At 40.0% G+C, this 27195-nt stretch overlaps 1 protein-coding gene across 5 annotated transcripts in view; it reads left to right on the top strand.

The window, feature by feature from the left end:
• Window positions 1-27195, top strand: part of NFIA (nuclear factor I A) — a 246013-nt gene that overhangs the window by 189000 nt on the left and 29818 nt on the right. For 2 of the 5 annotated variants that reach the window (XM_054384297.1, XM_054384294.1), the window contains exons 7-9: window positions 10192-10320; window positions 23313-23491; window positions 26025-26190. In XM_054384297.1, coding sequence (XP_054240272.1) covers window positions 10192-10320; window positions 23313-23491; window positions 26025-26190 — 474 coding nt within the window. Of the gene's footprint in view, window positions 1-1390; window positions 1430-10191; window positions 10321-23312; window positions 23492-26024; window positions 26191-27195 lie in introns of all 5 variants that reach the window. The other 3 variants (XM_054384295.1, XM_054384296.1, XM_054384299.1) reach the window with 3 other exon arrangements.

Consider the following 27195-nt stretch of genomic DNA (forward strand, 5'->3'; position numbering starts at 1 on the left):
GCCAGGGTGTGAGTCTCTGCTAGGTTAGCCTCCTGCCCTTTCCCTGTGCCAGCTCCTGGGAGGGGAACGTAGGTATTTCTCATCTCCCACCCTTTTTCTTCCTCCACCACCACCTGCTTCCTACCTGCTGGAGTGGGCAGAATAGGAGTATCTTTAGCCATTTGCTAAAATCTTCCCCCTCAGACTTTCTATTACTTCTGCATTCATTCTTTGCAGGAAGAGGAAACTCACTGGTCAAACCCTTGGACACCAGAATAGTTGCATGCAGTTTCCCAGGGAGCCAGATAGCTCTAAAGCTTCCCAGTGAGTGACAGTTTCTCTCTTCTATTCTTCTGAAACATGTGTTTTACACATATACTGAAAAATGTTAATATCAATTTACAGCCAGATTCTTGCCTTTTTTTTTTTTTTTTAAATAAATCAAATCTCCCAAAGTATATTCTCTTAGAGCACCTCAGCACACATGTCACTTTTTTTTTTTTACATAGGAAAAAGTGTTGGATGCTCTTATACACATAACATCATTGGGCTTGAAAGCTGTTAGCTCATTCAGAGTTAGTGGCAAGAACACTGGACTTGCCAGCACCAAACTGTGAAACCTTTTTTGTGTGACTGGTAGAAATCTCATGGGGGTAGAAATCCAACAGAAAAAAAAAAAAAAAGGAAAAAAAGCGAGGGAGGAGGGAGGGGATGTAAATCTATGCATTTGGATTCTAGTATCTTCACTACTGTGATTTCAACTCTGTCCTAGAAGTCCTTGACTGACAAATGGTTGGAGGCTGGGAGAGTGTTTTGGGGAATTATCACTGTATGCTTTCCCTGGTCTTTTTACTCTTTTTTTTAGGCATTCGTTAGTTACCACTGTCAGAGAGAGGTTACTGGGCTAGGTGGATCCCTGTAATCTGATTTGGCATGGCTATTTTTCTGTGTTCCTACACTCGTGAGATCAAGTTATGTACGATTATTTCATAATGCCAGAGCAGCAGTTTCTGAGGTTCAACAAATCTATCTAGCAAAGTGTCTAATAAAAAGAAAAATCCTGTCCCATACTGTAGCTCTCTTGGTCCAGTGAAGCAGCATCCTCATGCATACCAATCCTGTAAAGTTGCTTCTGATAGCTCCCTCTGTCCCTTCATTTTTGTAAGCTAAAGTGCCATTTTCCTTTCTACAGCTTAATTGAACCTAAATGCACACACTTTCTCTGCAATGTGGTATTTTGCTAATTTTACTATTTGCTCCTAAGTTTTCCCTTAAGCAAAGTGAAAAGCTTTCCCTTTATTACTTCACTGGGCCAAGATTTCACACAGTATCCTGCTTGCTAACAAAATATGATAGTGTTCTCTCTCACCTTGTTTCTTTTTTCTTCTTTTACTTTCTTTTATAAAATTAGGATATCTAAGAAACCCTGACCACCGCGGAGCACTACATGGTGGGTGTGCTTATTCAAACAATGCCAATGCTCTTGTTCTCGGTGCATAGACATTTTGTGTTGGACTGGGGGGGAGGTACCATGTTGTCTCTCTTGTGTGGATCATCTGGTGTCTAGTAAGGAGGGAGCTTGTGCTGAGCACTTTGTCAGAGTGATAGCACTGGAAGGAGCACTTAAATGTTACCTCTGCCTTTCCCATGCCTATTCTCATGGAACTTGCAGAGACATTTTCCCTGTGAGCCCTTTGCTTCTCTGTCAGATGTGTTTTAAATTGCTCAGTAGATGAGAGAGATGGTGGGCAGATCATGCAAGCAGACCTGCAGGCAGCCTGGTCATACACAGCTCCTCTGGAACTGATGCCAATGCCAAACCGCTGTGCTCTGCCTTCTCTGCGATGGGAACATTTCATTTCTTCCAGGGAGATTCTTTGTTCCTCCCAGAATCCTAAAGCCATTGGGAATGCGGAAAAATGAGGCTGGTTTCACCTATCTGATCTCACCTGCCTGACAGCCGATCCGTTGCGAAGCAGTTTAAGTCTCTGCCGCATGGAAGCTCCCAAACCTTCCCCAGGTCACCAGTGCCATGCCAGCAGGCATTCCCCAGCATACAACTGGCAATGGACACTTTCCAGTGAAAGAGCACAGCAGCTGTAGGTCAGCTACAAATTATTTTTTGTGTTATGGAGAAATGAGATGACTGCTCAGTCCTGTGACTGTCTAACCTCAGCAGTCATCCTGTGAAAGTACCAGGAACCACTGGGTAGTAGTACATAACAGTTCCATGAGTACACTCTTGACCTGTCAAATTATAAATCCATTCCAGTTTGGTACAATGCACATGAATTCAGTTTGCAACTCTTTCTTTCTTTGGAGTAATGTCTCCGACCTCAAATTGTGTAGAAATCAGGTGACTTTGCAGTACAAGGTAAATTACCTGAGCTATTTTCAATCCTGACCACAGCTCTTTTATTAATTAAAACATATGTTCAATGGCAGCGGGTACCGATTAAGATTTCAAACCCTATATTAATGCCAAACTCAGTCTTGTCATCATAAAAGTCATTTTAAAACATTACCGTGCAGTAACTGAGGTCACAGGTTGAAAAAATCTCCATATTTACCCATCTCCATCTCATGCCTTCAGCGTTTAGCAGAGATCATTGTTATATATAGCTTGGGTAGCCAATGATCTCTTGATGGCATGCAAATAATGGGCAAATGATTCGGGGGAGGGGAGGGTGTGTGGGGGATGGGGGGGGAACCAGACAAATTAAAAAAAAAAAAAAAAACACAGAAAATTTGACTCCATACTCTTTAGCTACAAAAATTCCCTTTAGTATCACTTGCAATTTAGCATCCATATGCATCTCAGGAAGATATAGTTGAAACATAAATCTATTCTGGGTCTTTTACTTGCAAAAATATCATACCTCAGCTATAATCATATGCAAAGACTTTTTAGAGGGCTTTGTAAATGCCATCCAAATTTATGATGGCGTTTTTTGCCTCACAGCTATAGATGTTCCATCCCCAAAGCGCCCACATAAAGGTATATTCTCCTATGGATGGCTGCAGTTTGTCCCTGCTCCTATATCTAATCTGCCAAGTATGCTGAGAAACTCTCAGATAACATTTGAAATGAAACAAATGTAGCCATGAATTTTAGATGAGATGTCCAAAGACGTCATTAGAAGGTGGGGTTTATTCTTATTAAATCCTTATATATTTATACAGTGCAAAAAATTATATTGAAAATAACATTAACTCACAGGGAAAATTGAACTGGTATCTTGCTGTTTATGACACTTCTCATTAAAGTTTTCAAATCTTAAAACTTGTTAAATTGTATTTTGAAGAAATTGGTAATATATTTAGTACCAGTTTATTAGTTATTGAAAGAACCACTTGAGTGACAAAGCAGGATGGAAGGCTGACTTAAGAGATCTAAACCTATCCCAATGATGCTGTAAACACAGAAACAAATAGAGAAGCTAATGCACACTCTATGGAAACATGTCAGCAAGCCAGTTAAGGCAGACTTTAATGGGGTAGGAGTTTAAAATGGTGAACACCATAGTGTTCAGGTTTAAAATTGCCTAGGTGAGATTTTTCCATAAGAACAGACTGGCATTTCTCCTCTGTAAATGAAGCAGTGCTCTCGTTCACAGAAGAGAAATTTCAACCTTTTCCTAAGAGACATCAGAATTTTCGTTCTAACTCAAATTATCATTTTTGGCTAAAATCTGCTGAGGAGTCCAAAAGCATTTGAAACCTAAAGCAACTGAATCCATTTAATGCGCCTTTGGCACCCCTCCTTTTCTCTCGGTCCTTTTTGAACATTCTGGTCTTCATTTGAATCAATCTCTTTTTATTAAGTTCTTTGGCTCATTTAGTTGTACGTGCATTTGCTTTATTTTATTTGGAACATTCCTTTTGTAGTGTCTTGAAAAAGAGTTGTGACATTTCTTTTGGATAGCTTCTTAAGTATCTGGCAGTCACCTATGATATGATGTTTATGGGTATGGATAGATTAGCTCTGTTTTCCTGATGATCTGTCAGATGTCGAGTTCTGAGGTTGTGTGTGTTGGTGATGCATATGCAGTAGTTTGATAAGTGGATAGAGGGGGAGCTTTCATTTTTCTGCTGTAAAATCACTGTTTATTAAGCTGGATGTAGTCTTGCGAAGCGAGGTACTCACTGGTAGGTAGTTAATCAGTGATGATGATAACTCAGAATGCGACCAGGAGAGCAAGTATCCATTCAGAACGTAGGAATTAAAGAGCACTTCATTAGGATGAGTGAATTTCCATCTGCATTGTGTTTTGTGTATACTGGAGTAACTAATACAGCAAACTGATGGATGGCAGTTAGCGTGATCGTATCTCAGCTAATGACAAGGTTTGCTCAGCACTAAGGAGAACAGACTTACTATGACTGACAGTATAGCCATCAAAATTTCAAGAAGCTTGAAATTAAGGATTTTCCAGGGAAAAAAATTAAAGCAGCTGATCAGCATTTCTGTTGATAACTGATTTCAGTGAAATTGCTGGAACAATTTGCACAGAAGGATGAAAATTCCTTGCAAAATTCTTCCCACATATCAGTTTTTTTTCTTCAATAGCCAACTTGGGGTTTTCTGCATCATCTGTTTGTTCTGCATGTTGTTGAATTCATGGTCCACATGGGAATATCAGAGCTTCTGTGATTCCTTCTCATAGTGTCCCTTGAGAATGAAGGTCCAGACTATATTTCATTCATAGTTTTTTGTTATGAAATCTCCATCAAGAGTCTAGTGGCAGAGAGCTACTGGGAATATTGGGGGTAATTATCCAAAATTCATCTTTGGAGATGAATGTTAGCTGGTCTACCAATGTGGCTGTCTTGAGATGCAGTTATTGTATAGCTGTGTGCTGTTAGAATCATGTTAGTAATTAAAGAAGTGAAATTGGATGGATATACAGAGATAGAGAAACAGGTGTAGATTTGGAGAGAAGGAGGCTTGCTCTCCTCTTACACTGCTGTGACTCCATTCACTCCATCAGAGTTAATCCTGATTTCAGTACCTCCATTGGTAAGGTGCATAGGGGTATGGAAAATAGGTTCATAGCTATTTATTTGTTCTGGGAAAGATTTCTGCATCTAATTCTCACGCATCATTTTCTGGTCCATTTAAATACATATATCAGCTTCACACATGAAAATTTGAAGATCTTTAGCTGTACTCAAGGAAGACTCTTATGTGGTGCATTTCTAGTACTGGCAAACATAAGGAGGTAGAGGAATTAAAACCATCACAATGCTCCAGTGCCCCTTAGAAGATGAGGAACATGAAGTACCCCTGTGCGTTCACTGATTAAACTTGGGCTGGAGGTTTGCGAAGTGCAGAGTTTTGGAAAGTCTTGCTGCGGGACTTCACCATCCGTGCAATGGCTCCAGTAACCAAGAGTCTCTCAAGGACAAGGATCCCATTTACGCTTGCATTATGCATTGAGCAGAAGGGTGTGATGCATGATGTGGAATGAACAAAATAACTTGTGTGTGTTTAGGGAAACGCCAAATTAATGAAAATTCAGAAAGCTCTAATGTTGAAAAGGCACCCAAGTTCCTTGATAGAAATATAATGTTGCTAACAGTTTCAAGATTATTGTTGTCTGAATTTTCTGCTTATTGTGTACTGCAATTAAAATTCTTTTCAGCTGAAAAACCAATGTCAAATTAATATTTCCTTCTGGAAAAAAATATGAAAAGTACACATCTTGTTCCATTTAGCACCATCATGGTCTTTGATCTGGTTCCCTCTGTCCAGTGGGGGGGGGGGGAATGGAGCAGGCTAAGACCATATATGTTTGGCATACATATCCTTCTGGAATCACATGAACACGAGTACAGTAACTTAAAGTAGCACACCCACTCAGCCTTCCATCTGTGTTTTATGCCACAAATCCCTTTATTTTCTTTTTTTTATTTAGCAGTTAATTTTTCCAATTTTTTTCAGTAGTTAAAAGCTGCCATAAGATGAAAATAGGCAAAGTCTGATTTTCTTCTCTTGCACTCTAAATAACATTTAGAGGAGATTCAGACCTGAATTATGAAATCTGTATTTCCTGAAAGTGCCAGGTGTGACTGTGATTTGGACAAGAGTCCTCTACACAGAGTAGTTAGAAACACTTTTAAACCACACCTGGGTTACCCAGCCATTGTGTTCTGGCTGTTCTTGTTTATTCCTTGCTTTTGGAGCAGATGGATAGAAAGAGGCAGGGAACAGGGAGGATCCTTGGCTCCATTCCCTATTCGCTGGCCAGCACAGCTGAGACTGGTTGGGGGTGATTGTAATTTGTTGCTGCCCTGCACCAGAAAGGAGACAGAAGAGAGCAGAGACTCTGAGGTGTCCTCATGAGTTGGCACTACCCCTTCCTTGGGGCCACGTGAAGAGCTGAAAGCTGGTGTTCAGCACAGTGGTCCCCAATATTCATTAGCTCTTGGGAACAATGCTGAGGAAAGCTGTGCAAGGCAGCAGCATCCTTTTTTAATCCAGTTTTAACTTTTTAATTTCCTGCATTCCTGAGCAACACAGGAGGGGAAGCTGCAAACTGGGGACCACTAAATGTGTTGAAACTCATTGGGTGTGAAACAGAAGACCTTTAAAACTAGCCAAGAGTCTCAAACATGGGTGCCAGAAATTAAACACCTAATTGCATATTTAGTCATCTATCTTAGTCCCCATGTCACAGTTGTTAAAATCCACCATGCCATCTTGTATGTGGCCTGATTTTCATCAGGCACTGGGCACCTACAAAGCTAACTCAAATGCTGAGACCACTTACCTGAGAGTGAGAACTGTAGTATTGGATTCCAGATTTTCTGGGTGATTTAAACCAGAGTTCTCTTGCTCTCATTCTCAGCTCCTGTAAGGAGCTTCGATAGAATAACCAGCATTGTAACATATGGCTTAGCAAGGGGAAAAAAAAAAAAAAAAGAGAAAATGAGTATTAGAAATGGATGGACTAAAGAATACGCAGGATATATCAGGCACATTAACCAAACATATGGTGCTAAATGAGATTTTTTTTTTTTAAAATTTCAAAAAAATTGACATTCCTGGCAGTCTCAAGGATAATGTGACATGGCTGTGATAAATTTAGAAGAATGGGACATATTTTGGCTTGTTCTTGGAAACCTTTTTCTTGCATGCCGACTGTATTTCTTCTTTCATTAACCCATTCAAAGAATGTTTGAATTTTGCTGCTAGAGCACCATGCTAGCGCAACATAAAATGTGAATGATGCTAATTGCTTTGCACTGCCTAACTTTCTGTCATACCCTCCCCTCTTAAAGGACAAAACACACTTTGGAAATGAGCTGGCAAGCTCATCTTATTCTTTCTCCTGGTCAATATTAAGTGATGTAATTAAGCTCCTGTTTGCATATTCTTCTGAACTAGGAAGCAGCCATTTACTTTTTTTTTTTCTTGAGATCTGATGGATATGATCACTCAAAATAATATGTGTCATTACAAACCTCAAACAAACATGGTAGAGTTAGGCTGTTCCAAAGCACTACATTTCAGAATACTCTGAAATAACAACAACCAAAGTAGCCATAATAACAGCAACCAGAATGATGATAACAAACAAATATAAGCTGGAACCAATTATCAGTATTTCAGTTTATCTTTCTACTCATTTTTACAACATAGGGTTACATTAAAATCTCTATTTTCACATGAATACATCTGCCTCAACCTTATAAAACCCATCCCCATATGAACATGATGCTGCTCTGTGTTGCCATAGTGCAGGGTCATTTGCCAGCCTTGTTGTAGCCCTTCAAGTTCCAGCATCTGGACACAAGCACATGAACTTGGTACAGCTTTAAACCATATTCTACCATTCTTCCTGCCCTTTCCCCATGCCATGCTTTAGATGAGTCAAGCATGTTTAAAGCACAGTGATGAAGGAACAGCTTCTTGACTTTCTCAGAAGCTTATGATACTTCCTATGACACTGCAGCTAGAGGATGTGGAGAAAAGCAGAGTGTTCATGATCCAGCTGAACCATATGGTACATGGAGATCTCACTCCTTCCATGACCTCCAGAGCTTGCCCAGAGCACAGGTACTCATGTCCACTCCTGGGTCTCTGTTCGTGGCCTGCACAGCCATCAGCTGCGTGCTGGGCTTTGTGCCTCTGCACAAGAGTACTACATGACCTTGGAGGTAGAGCAGCTCACAGCAGGCATGTTTTACTGCCCTAGTTCCTGAGCATAGTCCCTTGTCCTGTCCATAATACTTTGCACTTAGGGGGATGGAGCCTGCTACATTTAAAGCTTCCTGGGGAGCAAACTTAACCCATTCCAAAGCCCAGCACAGAGGAGATGTACTTATGGCCTTGCTGCCAGCTGCATCGTCCTTCTGCCCTTCCCCAAGCACAGATACTGCCACTGACCCTTGACTTTGTGTTTAGGGCTGTGGACAACACTAATTTAGTGCTTTCATCCTCAGTTTCTCTATCATAAGAAAATTTGGGTCAGCAGAACCATTGCTTCTTTGGGCTATCCTTGTCAAACAGAGCAATAATTAAGTTATTTCCCAACATTCCCTTTGAGCAGAAATTCAGCAGGCTGCACTGGAATATTCCATTCAAGTACCTTAGATCTGTCAGTCTCCTTTCCTCTCTTACCCCCCAACTGAACAAAATTTTTGCCTTTGGACTCCAAAGTCCTTAAGATCAACATTAAGAAAAACCTCAGCCCAGTATTTTTCTTGCACAATATGACTATTGTCAGTTCTACACTTCTATTTTTAAAAGATTAAGTAGCAATCTTTCTTGCTATGAGGAAAAAGCCAACACAACAGCAAACCCTTACAGCACTTTCGAGGCAGAAAGCTGCAAGTACAACTCTGAAATTCTGACCACTCCCTTCCTTTATTTAACTTTCTGAAATATAAACTGCAAAACCTCACTGAAACTATTCAGATCCCAGCAGCGTAGCGTATAAAGTACAAGAAGGCTCCTGCATCAACAATCAACATCCCAGGAACTATAACACTAGTGTTATTAAATATAAAGTGAATAATGTTGTCCAGAGATAATATTATCCAGGCCTCTCTTTACTTTTTAACAATTAAATTCCATAAAATACAGAGTTGCAAGTTAGGTTGAATGACTCTGCTAGCGGAAGTTCAGCTTCCACACCATTTGATATTTTGCTTTTGCACCTGAAACATCAGCTGTCCCACACCTTTGTTTTGCTGTATCCCTATAGATATATGCAAAATGTCTGATGTACTCTATCTACTGGAGAGTATGTGCAGGTAATCAGAATGCCTCTAGAACTATAAAAACATGGAGAATAATAAAGACACACATACATATTCTTCATCTGTATGCTGTAGTATTCTTTCATCCGAGCATAAATCACGTGCAGAAAAGGCTTGGATGTTAAGAGCCTGTTGTAATATATTCAGCCCACTAATTTCTTCCGTGCCATCAGCTTGATATGATATATCAAGAGGAGCTGTTCTCCAAGATATAAGAATCCAGTCATATTACCATAACACCATTTCTGCCTGTCCACAGAAGAGCTTTCACCCAATGGCAACTTAACTCTGATTTTCATTGGAAGCCTTTGATACAGTTCAAGGGCATAATAACAACTCTAAAATAATTCCAGTGTGGCTCCTAATATCAAGACACAAATACCATTCACCCTTAAAAAAAAAAAAAAAAGAAAGCAAAAGGGAGCCACATAAACATATTCCTTTCAAATACCTTTGAAGTCAAGAGAGTAAGGAGAAGCAAAGTTTGAACTCAGAAAACTTCAGTCTCGAATTGTGCCTTGAGTCGTGCAGCACATTTAAAAGATCCATTTGCAATGATCTACTAAACCAGTGAGTGAAAGACAGAACTCATAAAAAGCCTGTAAAAATCCAAATGCTCCAGCTATTACAGATTTCTAAAAATAAAACAGAGTAGGTTTCAGTGGCAATAATAAGCTGCATCTTATCCATATTTCAGATTTAAAAGAAAAATATAAAAATATGGCTGCCTTTTAGTTCTCATTGCTTAGAGCAAACCATGGCTGTTCTTGCCTTAAAAAAAAAAAAAAGACCACAAATAAAAGTGAGCTTTCAGCTTGCTGTTCTATATCATTTCATTTGTCCTTTAAGTTTATCTAGCTGCTTCTGCACCCACTTTCACAATGCATAGGCTGTCGTTCCATGACCTAGCATTATTAAATTGCACTTATCAATCATTCTTGCCAGGAATGCCATCGCCAACTACATTAAAGAAGTCAGAGAAGTCTGGTTTCAGCAGTCCCTCGCCTTCGCAGACCTCCTCCCTTGGAACGGCTTTCACACAGCACCATCGACCTGTCATTACAGGACCCAGAGGTGAGGCTTAACCCAAGAGCCCCCAGGCAGCTTGAACGATAGCCATGGCACCCAGACTCCATCCCAGAGCCTTTACATGGAAAGTCCTCACCACGTGTGACCCACCCAGTGAAAGGCTGTGATTCAGAAGCTGATAACCCAGAGGTTTTAGTTGTCAAGATCTGTGTTTAGTTTTGCTAGGCTGGGCTGTTTGGTACAATTCCTGGTGACCATTCAACACTGTCTAAGGTGGAAATGCTGGTTTCTGGGAGCTTCAGGTTTTATCTGAAGAGGGTGGGGAAAGGTAGAGAATGTGTTACAGAAAGTGTCTTCTGCTTGTGTCCATCCATGACATAGACTCAGTCTTACTACTCCTCGAGATAGGGACCCATCACTCACTTCTGAACCACGTCTGTCTTCCAGCACTGTGGCTTTGCTTCTGCTGGTCATTTAGTGCTCATGTTGTTTGTGTCAGTGTGTTGAGGAGCCACCTGGTTAGGGGACTCCTTTGAAGTTGGTTCCTGCAAAGCTTTGGTTGTTTTTCTTCACGGTACTCTTCTAACTGTCTTCCCAAGTACAAGAGACGTCCTCTGGGTCTAGAGATGTGCTTATATGTTTTTGTTAGAAAGATGCATTTGCATTTAACCTAGAAAACTATATGCAGTACTCAGTTCACATTTGAAAAGGAGCTCACTTGGGCATAGTAACACACGGACATGAATGAACCTTCTTACAAACCTCCTTAGAAGACCCAAAAATAGGAATGAATGTTTGTGACATGTTTTTCTGCTATGAAATCTTGTCGCATTTGGAGAAGATTATTAGGGCATTTGTTTAATGGTGAAGCATAAAAAGGTACATTAGCAATTTGTCCTAGAAATTATTTTGAAATGTCTGTTGGGCATCAGTGTGGCTTTACTGAGGGCAGCATAAACCAGGAGAAGCCTCTTTGTCTGCACAGCCCAGGTGGTGTGGAGGGAAGAAGTGGAATTGCACCAAGTTGAAGCAAGGTTAAAATTGCACTTCATGGGGTTTGGTGCTTTGTTAAATCTACATATTGCAGTTCGATTTGTTGTAGTTAGTCCCATTAAAATTATTTATTACCCTTAGACACACATCTAGATCCTCAGAAGATATTTAGGCATCTTAAGCTCTATACAGATTTCCCTTGAAATTTGGACCTGAGCAATCATCTGGCAAATATATCTTCTTTTAAAAGCTTTGATAATTGGTGATATAAGTGTGAATAATGTGAATGTTCCATTAACATTATATTCAGTGCACATCAGCTGACTCTGAATTTCTGTCTTCTGGAAGTTCAGCCTTTTAGATTTGCGTTGTTGATTGATTAGTTAATAGGCTTTTCTGTATTCAGCTATGTTTTACTTCACGCTTATTTTTTAACACCATTGAATGCCTTCCTCTGCCGCTGTTTAGACCCCTGTTTGGGATTTTTGTGTGGTTGAGAGAGGAGACATATCATTTGTGAGGTCTTGTTTCAATCTCATCTACAGTCTGTTTTAACAAGGCTTTTTCTGTACACTGGGGAGTATCCATCAGCTATGTTGGAAGAACATTCAAAGACAGCCAGAACTCAAAAGAGCAAAGACAATGATTACAGTTCCCAAATTTTGTTTGTTTGGAAGCAGGTGTCTTTACTAATTCTGTAAAGAAGTAAAACAGTTTCTGATCATCGTGGTTCCTAACAGGTTAAGCAAAAACTGTTCTTTGGCAACATCATTTACAAGCCTCTTCTATTTTATGCTTGTTCACAAACAACGCCTTGCTGACTTCCAGGAAAAATCCCTCTGAATCCATCCATGGGTTCTTTAAGTGTCATCATCCTGGAAAAATCTTGTTCCAGACTTCGTTCTTTGTTCTTTTTGAATGTTCCTCTTCAGTATTCTTTTTCCACAGCACACTGACCGTGTTCATTTCTCTTCTACAACAATCACTGTGTTAGTAAAGGGCAATACATTGAGATGGATTATTTCCTGCAAATCCAGCTTTTTTCTTTATCTCATTCCCTCCAGTGTACTTTAGGACAGTAAGCAGAAGAGAGGAGCTTTTCAGGTATCAAAAGTGGCAACATAAAGAATATAATGCAATCATATAAGAGGATATAATCTTTAAGCTATGCATATCCACCATTAGTAACTCCATCCACCTGCAGAAACCATAGGTAGAATACAGTACAGACATGTTGCACTCTCTTTGGGTACAGAGGCATTGTGTAAATAGTCAATGGCAGGTCATTCTGAGTGGTCTTCAGAAAAACGAGCAGAGTTTACTCAGTCTGCAGAGGCATTTCGGAGAAAGTCATGAGTAAGTAGGTCGCCATCAGAGTGAGCTCCTCAGCCACCTTCAACGACAACAAGAAGGTTCAATCTCATTCTGATGTTCATATGTGCAAGTTTGTCACTTGGATGTGTATATGAGATGCATTTGTAAAGCATGATCAAAACAGACAGCAGAGAAGAAGCTGCAGACTATTCATGGCAGGTGTTGTCATTGACAACCAGTGATTTAGAACTTCTCAGGAATATTCCCGAATCATTCACAAACTTCCAAACAGTCCTTAGAACACAGTGCGGTCTTACACTGGGGTATCCCAGGATACTGAGTGCCCTTCCCAGTGATCCCCACAATGAGTCATTTTGGAAACAAAATTTGCTTGGAGGAGGAGTTGATCCTTGAGAGGATTTCTTAGCTATAAGGTGCTCCACTCAAAGATCCAGTTGGCAAACCTCTGCCCTCCTGAAATTATCTGCACTGTACCGTGATGTGGAAGGCTGTGCAGTAGTTTCCTGCCTGCACTGGTGCTGCTGCCAGTACTCAACCCATCTGGGCAAGAGCCAGCAGAGAGGGTCTGAGCTGGCTGACCAAAGGACCAGATGTGCCATGAGTGCTGGCACATGGATGCCAATGCTTCAGTGACTCCTCAGTAGTTCTAACAGATGGTGGTAAGATCCAAGTTTCTTTGGTGATAAGCTAGCAAAGTGATTCATGAAGCCTCACTGGATGATGGCAGTTTTTTGGGCATGACTCTATGAATGCACCATATGTCTTCCCTGGACCAGGGTGGTTAGGATTCAGTGTCTGGCAGATGGTAAATTGATCACCTATAGGGTGGCTTTAACATCACTATCAGTTTTAGAATTTCTTTCAAAGCACTGAAAATTCAAGCAGTTGGATCTCTAGCTCCTATGCAGCATACTTTTGTTACCTGCAAGTTAGATTATTTGTTGGTCATCTTAGCTCCCCACAGCACTCCAGTTTTGCAAAGCCATCACTTTTTGCTGGCATCTTACAAAATTTCCCAGACATTAACCTAATTGACTTCTTTACCAGACAGTGAAAGATTTAAATACTGTGGGTGACAGCAGTATTTACATAAGTGGTTTTAGGCTTCCATGTACTGCTACTTACACTCTAGTGACTTTATATCTGGAGCTGGCTGAAACGTTAAATTGACCATGATCTTGTAAACCTAGGATATACAGTACCCTGTGCTGTAGAGCATTCAAGCATTTCCAAAGAATATGACAACATAGATCCTACAAGCCAAAAAGCGAGGAAGAAAAGGCAAGGAAAAAAAATTAAGAATGAGATGGTATGTTAGGAAGATAAATGAAGGGAAAACACAATTATGAGAAACAAGAAATACAGCACAAGAACCCAAGGAAGCGGGTGTGTGAGCAGAAAGAGAAGAAGGGGTGAAAGTCAACTAGTGGAGTGGTTCCCATTATATTAATTTCCTCCGTAATAAGCATTGACATTGAGATTTTTATAAGGACAAGGCCTACCAGGGAAATTATGCAGGGTAGTACTCTTTGTGCCAAAGTGGCAAAAACTTTATGTCACATATCTGGGAAGACACTGTGCCCTTCTCCATCAAAATTCTCCACAGGGTCACCAAACTATCAGTGCCTGTTAGCTGTCCTGTCAGCCAGCTTCAAGCAAATCAAAGTGAAAATTCCTGCTAAGTCACTCCAGAGATACAGGGTGTAAAAGGAGGTTTTGTAATAGCCAATTCCATACAACTACCATGGCTGCTCCTCGATACTGCCAGCAGGCAGACCAATGCAACCTTATCCTTTCCACTGAATTTTGATGAAAACAAAGTGGTGCAGTTTCATTCTGATACAGGCAACTCAGATCATGGGATAGTAATGTAAGACAGCCAAAAGAGGAGAGAGCCACAGCACAGGGATAAACAAAGCTGAGTAGAAACCATGAATAACATAACTGGGCAACAGATGAACGTTGCTTTTGTGACAGGTAAAAGCGAGGGTCCAGTTTACAATGTTAGGGTAGAGTCATAGAATCAGTTTACAATGTCAGGATAGAATCACAGAATGAGTTTACAATGTCAGGATAGAATCAGAGTCACAGAATCATTTAGATTGGAAAAGACCTTTAAGATTACCGAGGCAAACTGTTAACCTAGGTGTAGGTGAAGATTTTGGTTTTGTCCCCTCACCTTGAAATAATATGATGCTGATGGAAAAACAGTTCCCTAACAGATGGCCTCAAGGTCAGGGTTTAGCAATTAGGAGGTACCCTACTCAAACTGCCATCTACTCCTATATCCCAGGCAGGGGAAGGCAGAGAGGAAAGCTAGCAAGTGGTTAAAGCTTCAGCTAAACAAAAGTCAGGAACCGTGTAATTAAAACTCTACCTTTGTTGTATTGTAAAGAATTAGCCTGTGACATAGGAAACATTTAAAGGAGCAGGCTGTTGAGCTAATTTGTGTGTGAGTGAACTGCTTAGACAGTCCTATCCTAAATTAACTGTAAGACCACCCACTGAGATTGCCTCATAAAGGGCCACGATTGCTCAGCTTCGTTTTGTATAACCGTTCAATAATTACTAGATAAATGCATAACTAAAAGCTCTATTACACTAATAATTTGTACTGAGATAGATGTGTGGGACACCATGCTGGGTTAATTTGTCATCCCTGCAGCAAACTTCTAAAGAGGGCTCTTTTGCAGAGGAGTTGTGTTAATATGTTGCTCCAGTGAGGACATGTTAGAGCATCAAGATGACTTGGTCGCTTAATCTCCTAAAGAGGCAAAATGCCTGGAGGGTAAGTGCCAGAAAGAAGAATGGGGGGTGATTAACACAGTGGACCCAGATTTAAACTCATCCTGACAAAAGAAGCTGATCTAACTGAGCAAAAGAATGAAAGAAAAGGGGAGTATTAAAAATACTAATAGGATTTCATGCATCCCTAAAAAAATAACATACATATAAAGTGCTGCAGGAACAAAGTATTTTACCCATGCTTTCACTTATTCTGTATTCAGTTTCTCTGCTCTCTTTGCTATGAACTTAAACTTTAAACAGTGCACTGAACTATAATATTTTTATCTCTGCTTTATGCTAAATTCTTCTAGCTTCAGCCACACACAAAAAGCACATTATTGCTTTAAATATGGAACCCATGTTTAAGCATCAGAGCTCTGGATTTTCAACCTCCTCTATTGACAGAACCATAAATCATGTTAAAGTTAAGTGAATTACTGTAGCGTAGAACTATAGCTTTAACAATGTTTATGTAGTATCAGCTTACCATCTACAGAATGAAAGGGGGGAAAAAATCCACTGATATTAGAAATGGGAATGTGGAGTCCTATTAACTTAACAGCAATATATCACTCCAAAGTCACAGATTCCATTACTGTGCCCTTTTTAGTATCAAAGCAGAATTATATCATCACGCACATAAAGGTTGAGTTTTTAAAGAGAATTTACATTTTTCTTGTAAACTTATCAACTGCATTTCATTATAAGAAAGACATGATATATTCTTCTAGCAGTAGTTTTTATCTTATATATGAGAATACATCATGTGTATTAAAAACAATAATAACATGCAAAAGTTGCCAGCGTTTGGGGCAAAGCAGGATTTCTACCAATAGGTAAAATTAAAGGGTTTTTTGACCTCTAGCTATGATCTTGGCAGGGAGGAGTGCTTTTTAAAGGTATGATTTTGAACTCTCTACCTCTCCAATCGGTTCTATAGTATCCTGATCTCCCATGCAAGATTTTAAAACAATCTGCTCAAAATAGCTGACTTAACTGGCCCCCCGCCTCTGCCAGAGTCTGGAACCAGCACTTGGTTCAGCTCTACAGGTTCTCAAAAGCAGCCTGAAATGCTCAACAATCCAGAGTACACCAATAAACCCTGCAACCAAGCACAGCTTTAAGCATGTTTTCTTTTCGCTAGGAACTCAGTGGGCCTTGGCAAACGTCCTTCTGCCTCCCACTTGCTACTGCAAAAATCTCTTACAGAAAGAGTGTTTCCCAACAAAGGGTCCAGGTGCCTTATGCCACTCTGGTCTTCAGAGCAGCAAAAAGGAGCTGATAGACAGCCCTGACTTGGAGATACTATGGGTCTGGTTTTTTTCAGCTGCTTAGCTGACCACCTGTATTTGACTTCTGTAGCTGAGAGATGGATATTCTGCAATGCAATCCTTCTTTTTGATGTCCACGGGCAGGAACAGCTCCTCCATCCATCGTATTTAGGGTATTTGTTTATCTCTTGCATTGGTCAGCTGTTTGTATTCTATTGTGAATGTTTCGTCTGTGTTTGCTCACACTGGCCTCAAGCTGTACAAGAAGAGGTTCAGATTGGATATTAGGAAAAAATTCTTGACTGAAAGAGTGGTCAGGCGTTGGAACAGGCTGCCCAGGGAGGTAGTGGAATTAGCAGTCCTGGAGGTGTTCAAAAAACATGTAGCCATAGCACTTTGGGACATGGTTTAATGACCACGGTGATGCTGGGTTGATGGTTGGACTCAATGATCTTAAAGGTCTGTTTCAACTAAAATGATTCTATGATTCTATAATGTAGAAATAAGTATCAGTAATACCTAAATTTTACCTGTGCTCATCGTTTCCCAGCCTTCTCGCTGCAAATGGGATAGCAAGACAGGATCAGTTTGAACTTAGCTTATCTGTGGGCCTGACAGACATGTTACTGAACAGCCCCTTTGCACCATTAAGGGGCTTAAGCAATATTTAAGTCTTCCAATGATCTGAGTTGCCTTCAAAGGGATGGTTTTAGGACTGGTCAGTCTTACCCACAGCAGCTCAATATTGAAATAGAAACAAGTCCTTGCTCACCTGAATAATAAATTGCTCTACATTTATCACTCTAAAGTCCATTAGTAAGGGCAGTAAGAAAAATGAGGACTTTCAGACACCTTTGAAAGAGTTACAGGGACGGAGCTCTGCAAATCCCAGCTCAAATTTCTTAATTTTTTAATTTTTTTTTTCTTCTTTAGGTAACTGCTTTCACCACAAAAATCTGTGGGCTTAAAGCTATTGTTTTAGGCTTCTATTCTTTACCTCTTGTATTATATACAGAAGTGTAAGTTCTTTTCGACAAACTTGGATTGTTGCCAGATCTCCTTATTAAAAAGTCACTCTTCATATTTCCGATAAACACAGCTGTTTCATGGTGTCTGAAAGTGTTTCACATCAGCCAGCATGGTGGCTTAGCCAATTAGTCCTCTAATATGGTCAGTTTTCAGAATAAGTACCTTTGGGGTACAAAGGGTGGGATACATCTTGCATAACTTGAACTGGCACTTGCATCACTGAAATGCTAGGAGGAAGCTAACAGCACACAGGAAGTTAAAGCAACTTAGAATCCTGAAGTGGAAATCTCTAGCAGGACAAACCGTTCTACAACATTTCCAGGAAAATGACTTTTTAAAAAATACTTTCTTAATTGTAATGAAGCCAATTATAATGGCCTCAAAAAACAAGCTGATAAAAATGATCCTGTTTCATTATGATTATAATGTTACTATTTCTAGGAAGATTGATCAATGTTTAATGAGCTATTGGTAAACTTAATTATCACTTTGCAGAGGAGCTAGCTGAGTTTTGAGCCCTAGTGAGGCCAACTCACTGTTGGCCTGGTTTGATGGACCCCAACCCTCATGCCTATAAAGAAGAGAGGTTTTGATGCCCTAGACAGCTACTTCGTTGGACAGATGAGGATTGCAGGGTGGTGGTAGGCTTTTCCTGAGTGGAAGAACAACACTAAATGACCCTTTCAAAGGCTTCAAACGACTTTATGAAGAAAGAAATTCTATCCAGTCATCTGGATCATTCCAACCTGAAGCATTCTATGATTCTATGATCTGGACTTGAAAGGGATTGGCAAGGCTTTTTGGAAGAGGAGATGGAAGGTGCATTGATCAATGTCTTCCCCACATGTTGGGCTATGCTGTTGGAAAAATCTATCTGAGCACTGCAGGTGTTATCAGAAAGTCCCTTTACATCAGTAAGCACCCCTGGGAGAAAGGATCCCATACGTCTTTATAGGGACTGCTCCTTTGTTCCAGAAGAGCCTGAAAAAGGCACTATATACCTGAAGACAATGATAACCTGTTTCAAATTAACCAATTCTTTATTATCTGATCATGCAGTGGAAGAGAAGCCGCAATTCTGGCTCATCTTCATTTGCCTCTGACATGTGAAGTGCCAACCTAATCAACAAGTGCAACTTATTTTATTGGTTACTTAGTTTGTTATTGGCTACTACAAATCAAGAAAGGAAAAGAGAAGACAGGCTTGGATACTTACAGATCTGAATTCAGCCTTCTGAAAAAATCCTCCTACTTCTGTACCGCACAGCACCATGAACTCATAAAACACTAAAAAATCCAGTGTAGCACGCAACAGCTGCACTGCATAATCACTTGGCCCGATAGCAGTAGTTTTAAAATACTGGTCTATCTGTTGCAGGCCACCATACATTATCATCTCATTTTCAATAAAAAGTCAGGGATGTTTCAGATGAGCTTCAATGGAATTAGAATCATGTGTGCTTTGAAATATTTATGCTTGCCTTGAGATGGAAGGATAATTCCTGCCTCCAACCCCCACGCACATGCAACAGATTTAGTAATGCCAGCTAGTCCAACTCCTCCCCACCTACAGCAGGTAGAAATGAAGTTCTGATCTGGAATATGGAGATTTTCGTAGGTCACAGAACTTATTTTTTTATGTCATTTAGTGAGGTCAGTAATAAAATATAAATGTCATAGGCTGAAAGATGCTGAGAGAAATACGGTTTAGCAGGATGGCGCTGCTTAGGGATACATAAATAATAAGTCAATAAGTAAATAAATAATAGACCAGGACCTATTTTATCTTCCATTTGAAGATCCCAAAGAATTTTCAATCACTGACTGAGACTTGGAATATCCCTTCAGAAGCACAGTATTAACAGCTCCTTCTCACACACAAGAAAGTTTGCATCACCCTAGCCATAGCTTTTTGGAAGCAATGATTTTATTATTTTTATTAAGCATTTCTGAAAATCATGACCGAAGGAGTTTCTCCATGCTCACTTGTCCCTTTTAAAGGCAAACAGGGAAAATAGCAACCTGCTCCACTACTTCATGTCCTTTAACTGATTAAAATGTTTGCAAGGATCAATATATTTGGAAACACAGTTGTGTTCTGTGCACAGAAGTTGTTTGAAAGGCCAGTTTTGCATACACCAGAATTGGTGACCACAACACAGCCATCAGAGTAATGGTCTGCAGTTTTTAGTTCCCTCTCTCTAGCATGAGACAGGCACACTTGTCATGTTGATCAGTTTAATAGAGGTAGATTCTACCTTTCATCAAAGAGCCCTCCCTTTTGCCACTTGAGAAATTTGGTATTTCCCAGTCAGAGATGCAAAAACAAACCTTTTGGAGACCCTTATTCCATTTGTTACTTCTGATGCTAATCCATCTGCTCTGAGAAATGAACCCTTCATGTCAGCACAGACTGAGGACTGATGCCTCTTCAGTCTCGTTTCCTTCCCCCAGTCTTTCCCCTTCAAGGCTGTGCTGTGAAATTTGCCAAGACTCTGAAGAGCTATGTTCTTGTGGCATTTTACCTTCCTGAATTATTGCTGATCATTTCTGCATTCATTTTTCTTCTCTCTCTCTTTGGGAAGATCACCAACAAATACTTTCAACTTTGTTTTCTACCCTGACTTTCTGAGGAGTCAAAGCAACAGAGAAAGACCCACTACTTAGGTGCCTAGGATTATTTCTAATAATAATAATGTCTTTCATACAGCAAATGTTTTTTAAAAAATCTCCATCTAATTTTTACTTAATTAGACATTTACCACATTAATTTTCATTCCTCAGTTCTATCTTCATCTTCCATTTGGCATGCAAGGAAAGGGGAAACTATAAAAGGAGATACAAGGGAAGAGAGGAAGATTATGTTTTACATCTAAAAAAGGACAGAAATGCTGTATGCTAACGAAAATCTTGTTGTAGTCATCAAAATGCTTAGCATCAATTGTGGTTGAATCAATATTCATGGCAAAATATTTTGACAAGTTTTGAAATTACTGTTGCTTCCTGGAGAAGGTGATGATACCTTTATACCTGTCAAGCGGCTATGATGTAAGCGTCATTAAAGCAGTTACACCTCAGGGTTTGGTGTAAGGGAAATCAGAGGCTGACACTTTGGGAGGAATTCACCTAACTGAAGATGCACTGGAGGTATCTACCTTGGAGCTAGTACTGGTGGGCTTCCTTCACATCCACTAGTGAGCCAGTCAGTGTGGTCAGTGAAGTCCAGTTAAAGGCAGTGATCTGAGTTTGGATGAGATGAATGGCTCCTTAGACACCATTAGTTCTGTTTAGTTCTCCATGGACTGTAAGATAATTAGCTCCATGGTAGACACCTACATTTACTAGGTGAATCCCACATTATCTCTGCCTTTGATAGCACACTTCAAAGTTGCAGCCTCTCCCAAGAGTTTGGGGACAGGAAAATTGTCTTTGTTCCTTTGAAGATTTGGGTTCTTTATCTGAAGAGTTTTCAAATATGCTGTAATTTAAGATGCAAACTCTGAACAAAACTATTTGTCTTACAAGTGACTAAGGAATAATTAACTAGGTTTGTTAAAAAAAAACAAGAGATAAGCCCAGATGTGCAGACAGGTTGAGCAGGCTGGGCGCACAGGTGTTTGCCTTGGCCATGGAATAACTGTCAACATTTCCATAACAAGGAGTGTGGGATATGCTGCTTCTTGTGCAGCCTTGCAGACCCGGCACAGCTGTGGGAAGAGGTTTTCCACTTCAGCCCACATGCCACAATATCTCACTGTTATAAGATAGACATACCCCATGCTGTCAGATGAGTTTCTCTGGGTATACTTCTGCTTTGACCAGAGATAGTGGAGGGCTGCCTGCTAACTTTTGGGTCCTCATCTCCATGGTGTTGTCAGGGGTGTTTTCCACATGTTTAGCATAAGTTTCTCTTTCTGTTGTGGATATTTTAAACAGTATTAAGGGGAGCAGACTGGGAAGATTCATGGGGTTAACAAGGTGAATGCAGGAGCTTTTCATGGCAGGGATGAGAGCTTCATATTCGTTCCATATCAGCACCCCAGCCATGAGTGCAACTCTTTTTGGTAGTGGTGTCAAAGCAATCATTCCTATCCAGTCATGGAGAAAGAAGTAATATAGAACTGCTGCCCAGCCAACCCTTAATGAATGTTTATAGGATAATGCAGGAGGTTTCCTTGCTGCTCTCTCTGAGTACATGCTTTATCCACATCTTCAGGTTCTGAGTTTGCTAATGGTTTAATAATGCTTAAGAAAAAATTATTAATAAAGTGTCCAGTTATTAAGCTGGCTATGAACAAGACTAAGAAGCAGATTTTAGCTTTCATTTAACTGAGGGGTTCTCGTAACATTCATCATAAAACAAGTGCTTGTTCATCTGTATTTGATTTTAGTTACCTTTAGTTAATTTTTCAAGAAGCACCAAAGGCTTTTTTTCCCCTCTTGTATATTTAACTTCAAAGCCAGCACATGAGTTTCTGTAGGATATTACCTCCCTTGCATAGGCTTTACCCTAATCGTTTATGTGTGGTGTACAAGTGCAGTATGTGCACATAGACACCCTTGAAAGATAACTAGGATAGCACGCCAAGGGAGGAATGGGGATGTCACGATGACTGGTGACAAATAATCTATGATTTACAGATGAGCTTTTGCATCAAATTCATTTGCCATTCTAAAAGAAGAGTGAATTCTCATTTTAGAAGGGAAAAGGAGAATTCATAGACCTATGAGTGGCAGTAGTTGCTACCTCATGGTGACAACTCATAATGGAAAACACTGTTAGCAAAGTCCAACCCAATACATCTTGAAGACCAAGGAACTGGGCAAAGGTGTCACATACCACAAGAGATCTTAAGGCTCTTCAGCTGCAGTTGTTCTTCTGAAACCGGCTGAGGGTAAAATCTGTCACTGCCAATAGGCTTGTGTACATTACAACTTTGTACCTTCACTCTAGTCCATTTTCCAGCTGGCTTGTTGGCCCATAAACTCACCAAATTAAACTTCACCCCTAAATGCAAACTGGGGGCTTTCTGAAGATTTCAGCCTAGGATTATTCAGAAGAAATGTAAATGCAATTTTCAAAAAGACCTTGTCACTTTGTGCATCTTCATTAGATGAAAACACATTACTTAAAGTAAAAGTAAAGGTTCCTAAACTGAGGTGGATAAAACCCTCCAACAACAGAAAGCATTAGACCATCTTTAAGTCATCAGCCTTTTATAGTACATTATAAAATTAATTCATATGGGCAAATCCAAGTTATATGAAATGTCAGTTAAATCAACCCTAATCTCCCAAGTACACTTTTTTATGACCTGATTGATGAGGATTGCTCTTAAGGTGATGAATAGCTTTCACTTTCACAAAGGACTGCTGGTTCCTTTATACGCGTCCACTAAAAAGGCAGAAAATCTTTCAAAATGTCTGGCTCCATTTGCTTTCAGGATCTAGATGAAGTGAGTGTAGGACAGAATGTGGTCCAAGATATTCATGGTGAAGCTCAGATGTATAAACAATACTGTACATTTCAAACAAAGACTAAAAAAAACTGCGGTAGATTTAAACTGTTTCTACTTTGCAAAGGCAAAACTCTCTATAACTTCTTTGTTTTCTTTCCTATAGCAAGTCCACATGCAACACCATCGACTCTTCATTTTCCAACATCACCCATTATTCAACAGCCTGGGCCATACTTCTCACACCCAGCAATCCGCTATCATCCTCAGGAGACTCTGAAAGAGTTTGTCCAACTTGTCTGCCCCGACGCTGGTCAGCAGGCTGGACAGGTGGGGTTCCTAAATGTAAGGAAGCCATTTTTCTTTCTTCAGAAGTGTTTGTCCTATGTAAAATTAACCATGGGATTATTTTGACAGCATGTTGCATACAGGAACACACCTTGAATAGTCATTGGAAGGGGAAAAAAAGCAGGGAAAAAAATAAGTGTGCTTCTACTGCAACCAACAAAAAGCCTCCCCAAAAAACCACTCAACCACATTGTGGTGAAATTAACTGAAACTGTCGGAGGAGCTGGTGATACAGTGACCTTTTGGGTTCCTCCACAAATGACTGCTGCATGCATTATAACCCTAGTGGAATGAGGGTTAGCAAAATACGAAGGCAGAATAATTTTTATTAATTATTTTTGAAGTTCAGGGGAGAGTTGGGGGGAGAAGAAGCAGGAAAAGGGAGGGTGAGAAACAGATGTTTCAGATCAGCTAAGTTCATTAAAAAAAAAAATAGTGCCTTATAGCACTTTAGATCAAGTTGACCAGTACTTGAACTCAAGATGTTAAAAGTACAGTTTATTATGGTTTGTTATTTCTGTAAGCAGTTATCTTTTCCCCTTATCTCTATGAAAAATTAAGCAGAGTTCCAAAGCTTCAAATAACCTTTTTGTCTTTGCAATCAAATAAAGTGAATAATTTTGCTATTATTGAAATAGCATTACAGTCAAATACAGAATTTATAAATTTTATGTAAATCAAATCTAAAATAATGCCCTGAATATTTCATGAACTGTAATGCATGGAACTTTTCCAGCCAATGAAGTAATAACTGGCAAAATTACTGTTTCCCTCCTAATATACATACAATTGAAAGTGTTAATGAGAATTAGTTTAATTATTAGCATCTAATTTATTACACTTATTTAATAAGCTATATTGCTCTCAGCACTTTCCCTTCCCTAGCAGCAAAAAACTGACTCTACTTATTGCAGCCAGTACTGGCTTTGAATAATGTCTGCAATATGTTAGCAGATACATTTATGTCTAGACAACAAATCAATATAGTGCTTTTCTTTTTCCTTGAGTATTCATTTGCGTAATTTATCCCAAACCGTTCAGCATTATGAACTGTTAGCACACTGGCAACAAACATACAGCAGGGGTCTTCTTGGCAGGAAAGTGACCTAATTGTGAGACAAGATAGTGTTTGAGAGATGTCACTAATATATTAGTTTATTAAAGGTACTAGATGTTGGAAAAATAAATGTCCCTGAAGGATTGCTTCTTACTGCAGATACCAGTAACTGCAGTCTTTGAAGTCAGTCGGAGTTCTGTTAAGTTAAACGCAGGTTAATCTGAGTCTTATATATGCCCTGAACCCCTTTTTGCTCTAGCACAAATGGGATTTGCACCTACATGACTTTAAGGCCTTTTGTCAGTGCCAGAGCACTGGTGAAATGAAAACAACGTCCCAAGGACTTGCCAGTATGAGTATTTTGTCCCCGGTAATTCAGGCTAATGGAAACCCTAACAGGAATTAAAATATTATTTTCTTTAGCAGTACTTAGAATATGGATCTGTGTTTAAAGCTGAGCTTTTATCATCAATGGAAAAGCCAATGCTCAGTGCCAGAAGAACTGCAGAGAGATCAATTTGTAGAGTGCTGTCGAAAGTGATCTCATCATTTTTATCACTAAAATGGAACACCTGATTCACAGGCTGTCCTACTTTCTCTTTACAATGGTATTTGGCATCTAGCAGTACGGTTTTCAAGTGTCCAGGCTGTGTTACATTTAAAATGTAAACTTAACAAGCTGGGGGAAAGGGATGGCTTTTTTTTTTCAAGCCTGCTTCTTGGTTTTGTAATACTTGAACACACTTTTACTTATGGGTAGGTTTTTTTCTGGTGATTAATCGAAAGACCACACTTTTACAGCTGGGCCCCTTCTGCCTGTGACTGACCACAGCCCAGACTAAATGGAGGCAGGGGTTTGGGTTTTTTCCCTAATGTGTAAAATGAAGCAGTTCTAAGCTCAGTCATTTCTCCGTATGATCCTAATGGCATCTAAACTGTGAGCTACACTATTGCTAACTCAGAAGGGATGTGGGAGAGCAGTTTAATACACACTCATTCATTTTCCTGTAATAAGATACCAGCATGACTTTTAAGACCACCAAAAATGCTTGTTTTTTCCTCTTAATGAGCAGTATCTTCAAGAAATTTTCACTCAAGTCCTAGGCACTGATATCCTAAGGGTATAACAGAGGCATGAAACTGGGGAATTTAAAGGGGTCAAAAATACTGCCTCAACCCTAACTAAGCATGAGGCAGTGGCTGCAGGAAATGTAAAGAGTAGTTGAATTAATTCAGGGCATTTTAGACCAGCTGCAAATAGGACAAAATGTTTAAAGGGGAGAATTTCCGTAGTTTCACAAGGATCACAGACTAAGTTGAAGTCAATGGAGAATTTGACCCAGCACTTCCTTTGCCACTTCTCAAGTAATTGTAAATGTACTGCACATAGCTCTCAACTAGATTGTTATTGCTGGAGGTTCCAAATAGCTGATTTTTAGTATAATTTTTGTCTGTTTGCTTGTTTTTTGGCAGCCCAATGGTAGCAGCCAAGGCAAGGTGCACAATCCATTCCTTCCTACCCCAATGTTGCCACCACCACCTCCGCCACCAATGGCTAGGCCTGTGCCTCTGCCAGTGCCAGACACAAAACCTCCAACTACATCAACAGAAGGAGGGGCCACCTCTCCCACTTCTCCAAGTAAGTATAGACGCAGCGGGAACCAAGGGCTAGCAGCGGCACGCAGCGTGCTGCGGTCACCGTCTGTCAGCTCTTCTGAGAGGAGGACTTGGCCTAGCTCTCAGGAAGCAGGAGAGCTTTCTGTATATAATGGACAAAGTTCTCAGCTGCTTCTCTGTTAATGAGAAGATAGTTAGCTTAAGGTTACAGTTTCATTTCTGACTTTGTTGGCATTTCACATAACCACATAGGAAGGGAATCATGGCCAGTGGCTAAGCTGTGACACAGACCTCGGACCTCTGGGATCGTGTTTACGTTCACGAGGAGGCACGTTGGGATCTCAAGTTGGGCTTTAGAGGATAGATGCTACATGGAAGTCAGACAGCCTCATTGAAAACATTGCTGCTTGTACATACTGGCCTAAACTAACAACTCTTTTGAGTTCACTTCATTTATAGTTCTTTTGGGAATAAGTCTTCCTAGATTTACCCAGACATCTTTCCCTTATGACTTGGTTTCCGAGCCCTGCATTTTGGGCAAGAAGCTATGGTATTTCATGGGCCCAGGGAGAAAGCTTTAATCCTCTCTCCACCTCCCACACGGCTCCCATATGTATTTTGTGTAGCCACAAGTCAAATATACAAATTCCTGGATACACACTTGGGGATACCACTTTGGACTCACTCTTCTGGGAAACAAATGTGATTCAGATGGGTCTGATGCTTTAAAAAGAGTCTGGATGTTCAGGGAGTTAATTGTGAAATGATTTAATGAAGCTATGCTCAAACTGACATTTAAAAACAAAAGGGAAGCTTTCAGTGCTTTAATGGCAACTGTAGGGGACTTGTTCCACAGCGAAGGGAGTCCAAATAACATCCACAAACAAAAATCAATCTAATCGAAAGAGCAAATCCCTTTGTGTGCTTTTCAAGCTTATTATTTAAATGCTATATGTAACCACTGCTTGATGTGCAAAGAGGTATTTACTGTTCAGACCACATGAAGCCTACATTTTTAAAGCTTTAT

This window comes from Indicator indicator, chromosome 10, assembly GCF_027791375.1.
Source record: "Indicator indicator isolate 239-I01 chromosome 10, UM_Iind_1.1, whole genome shotgun sequence".
Lineage (NCBI taxonomy): Eukaryota > Metazoa > Chordata > Aves > Piciformes > Indicatoridae > Indicator > Indicator indicator.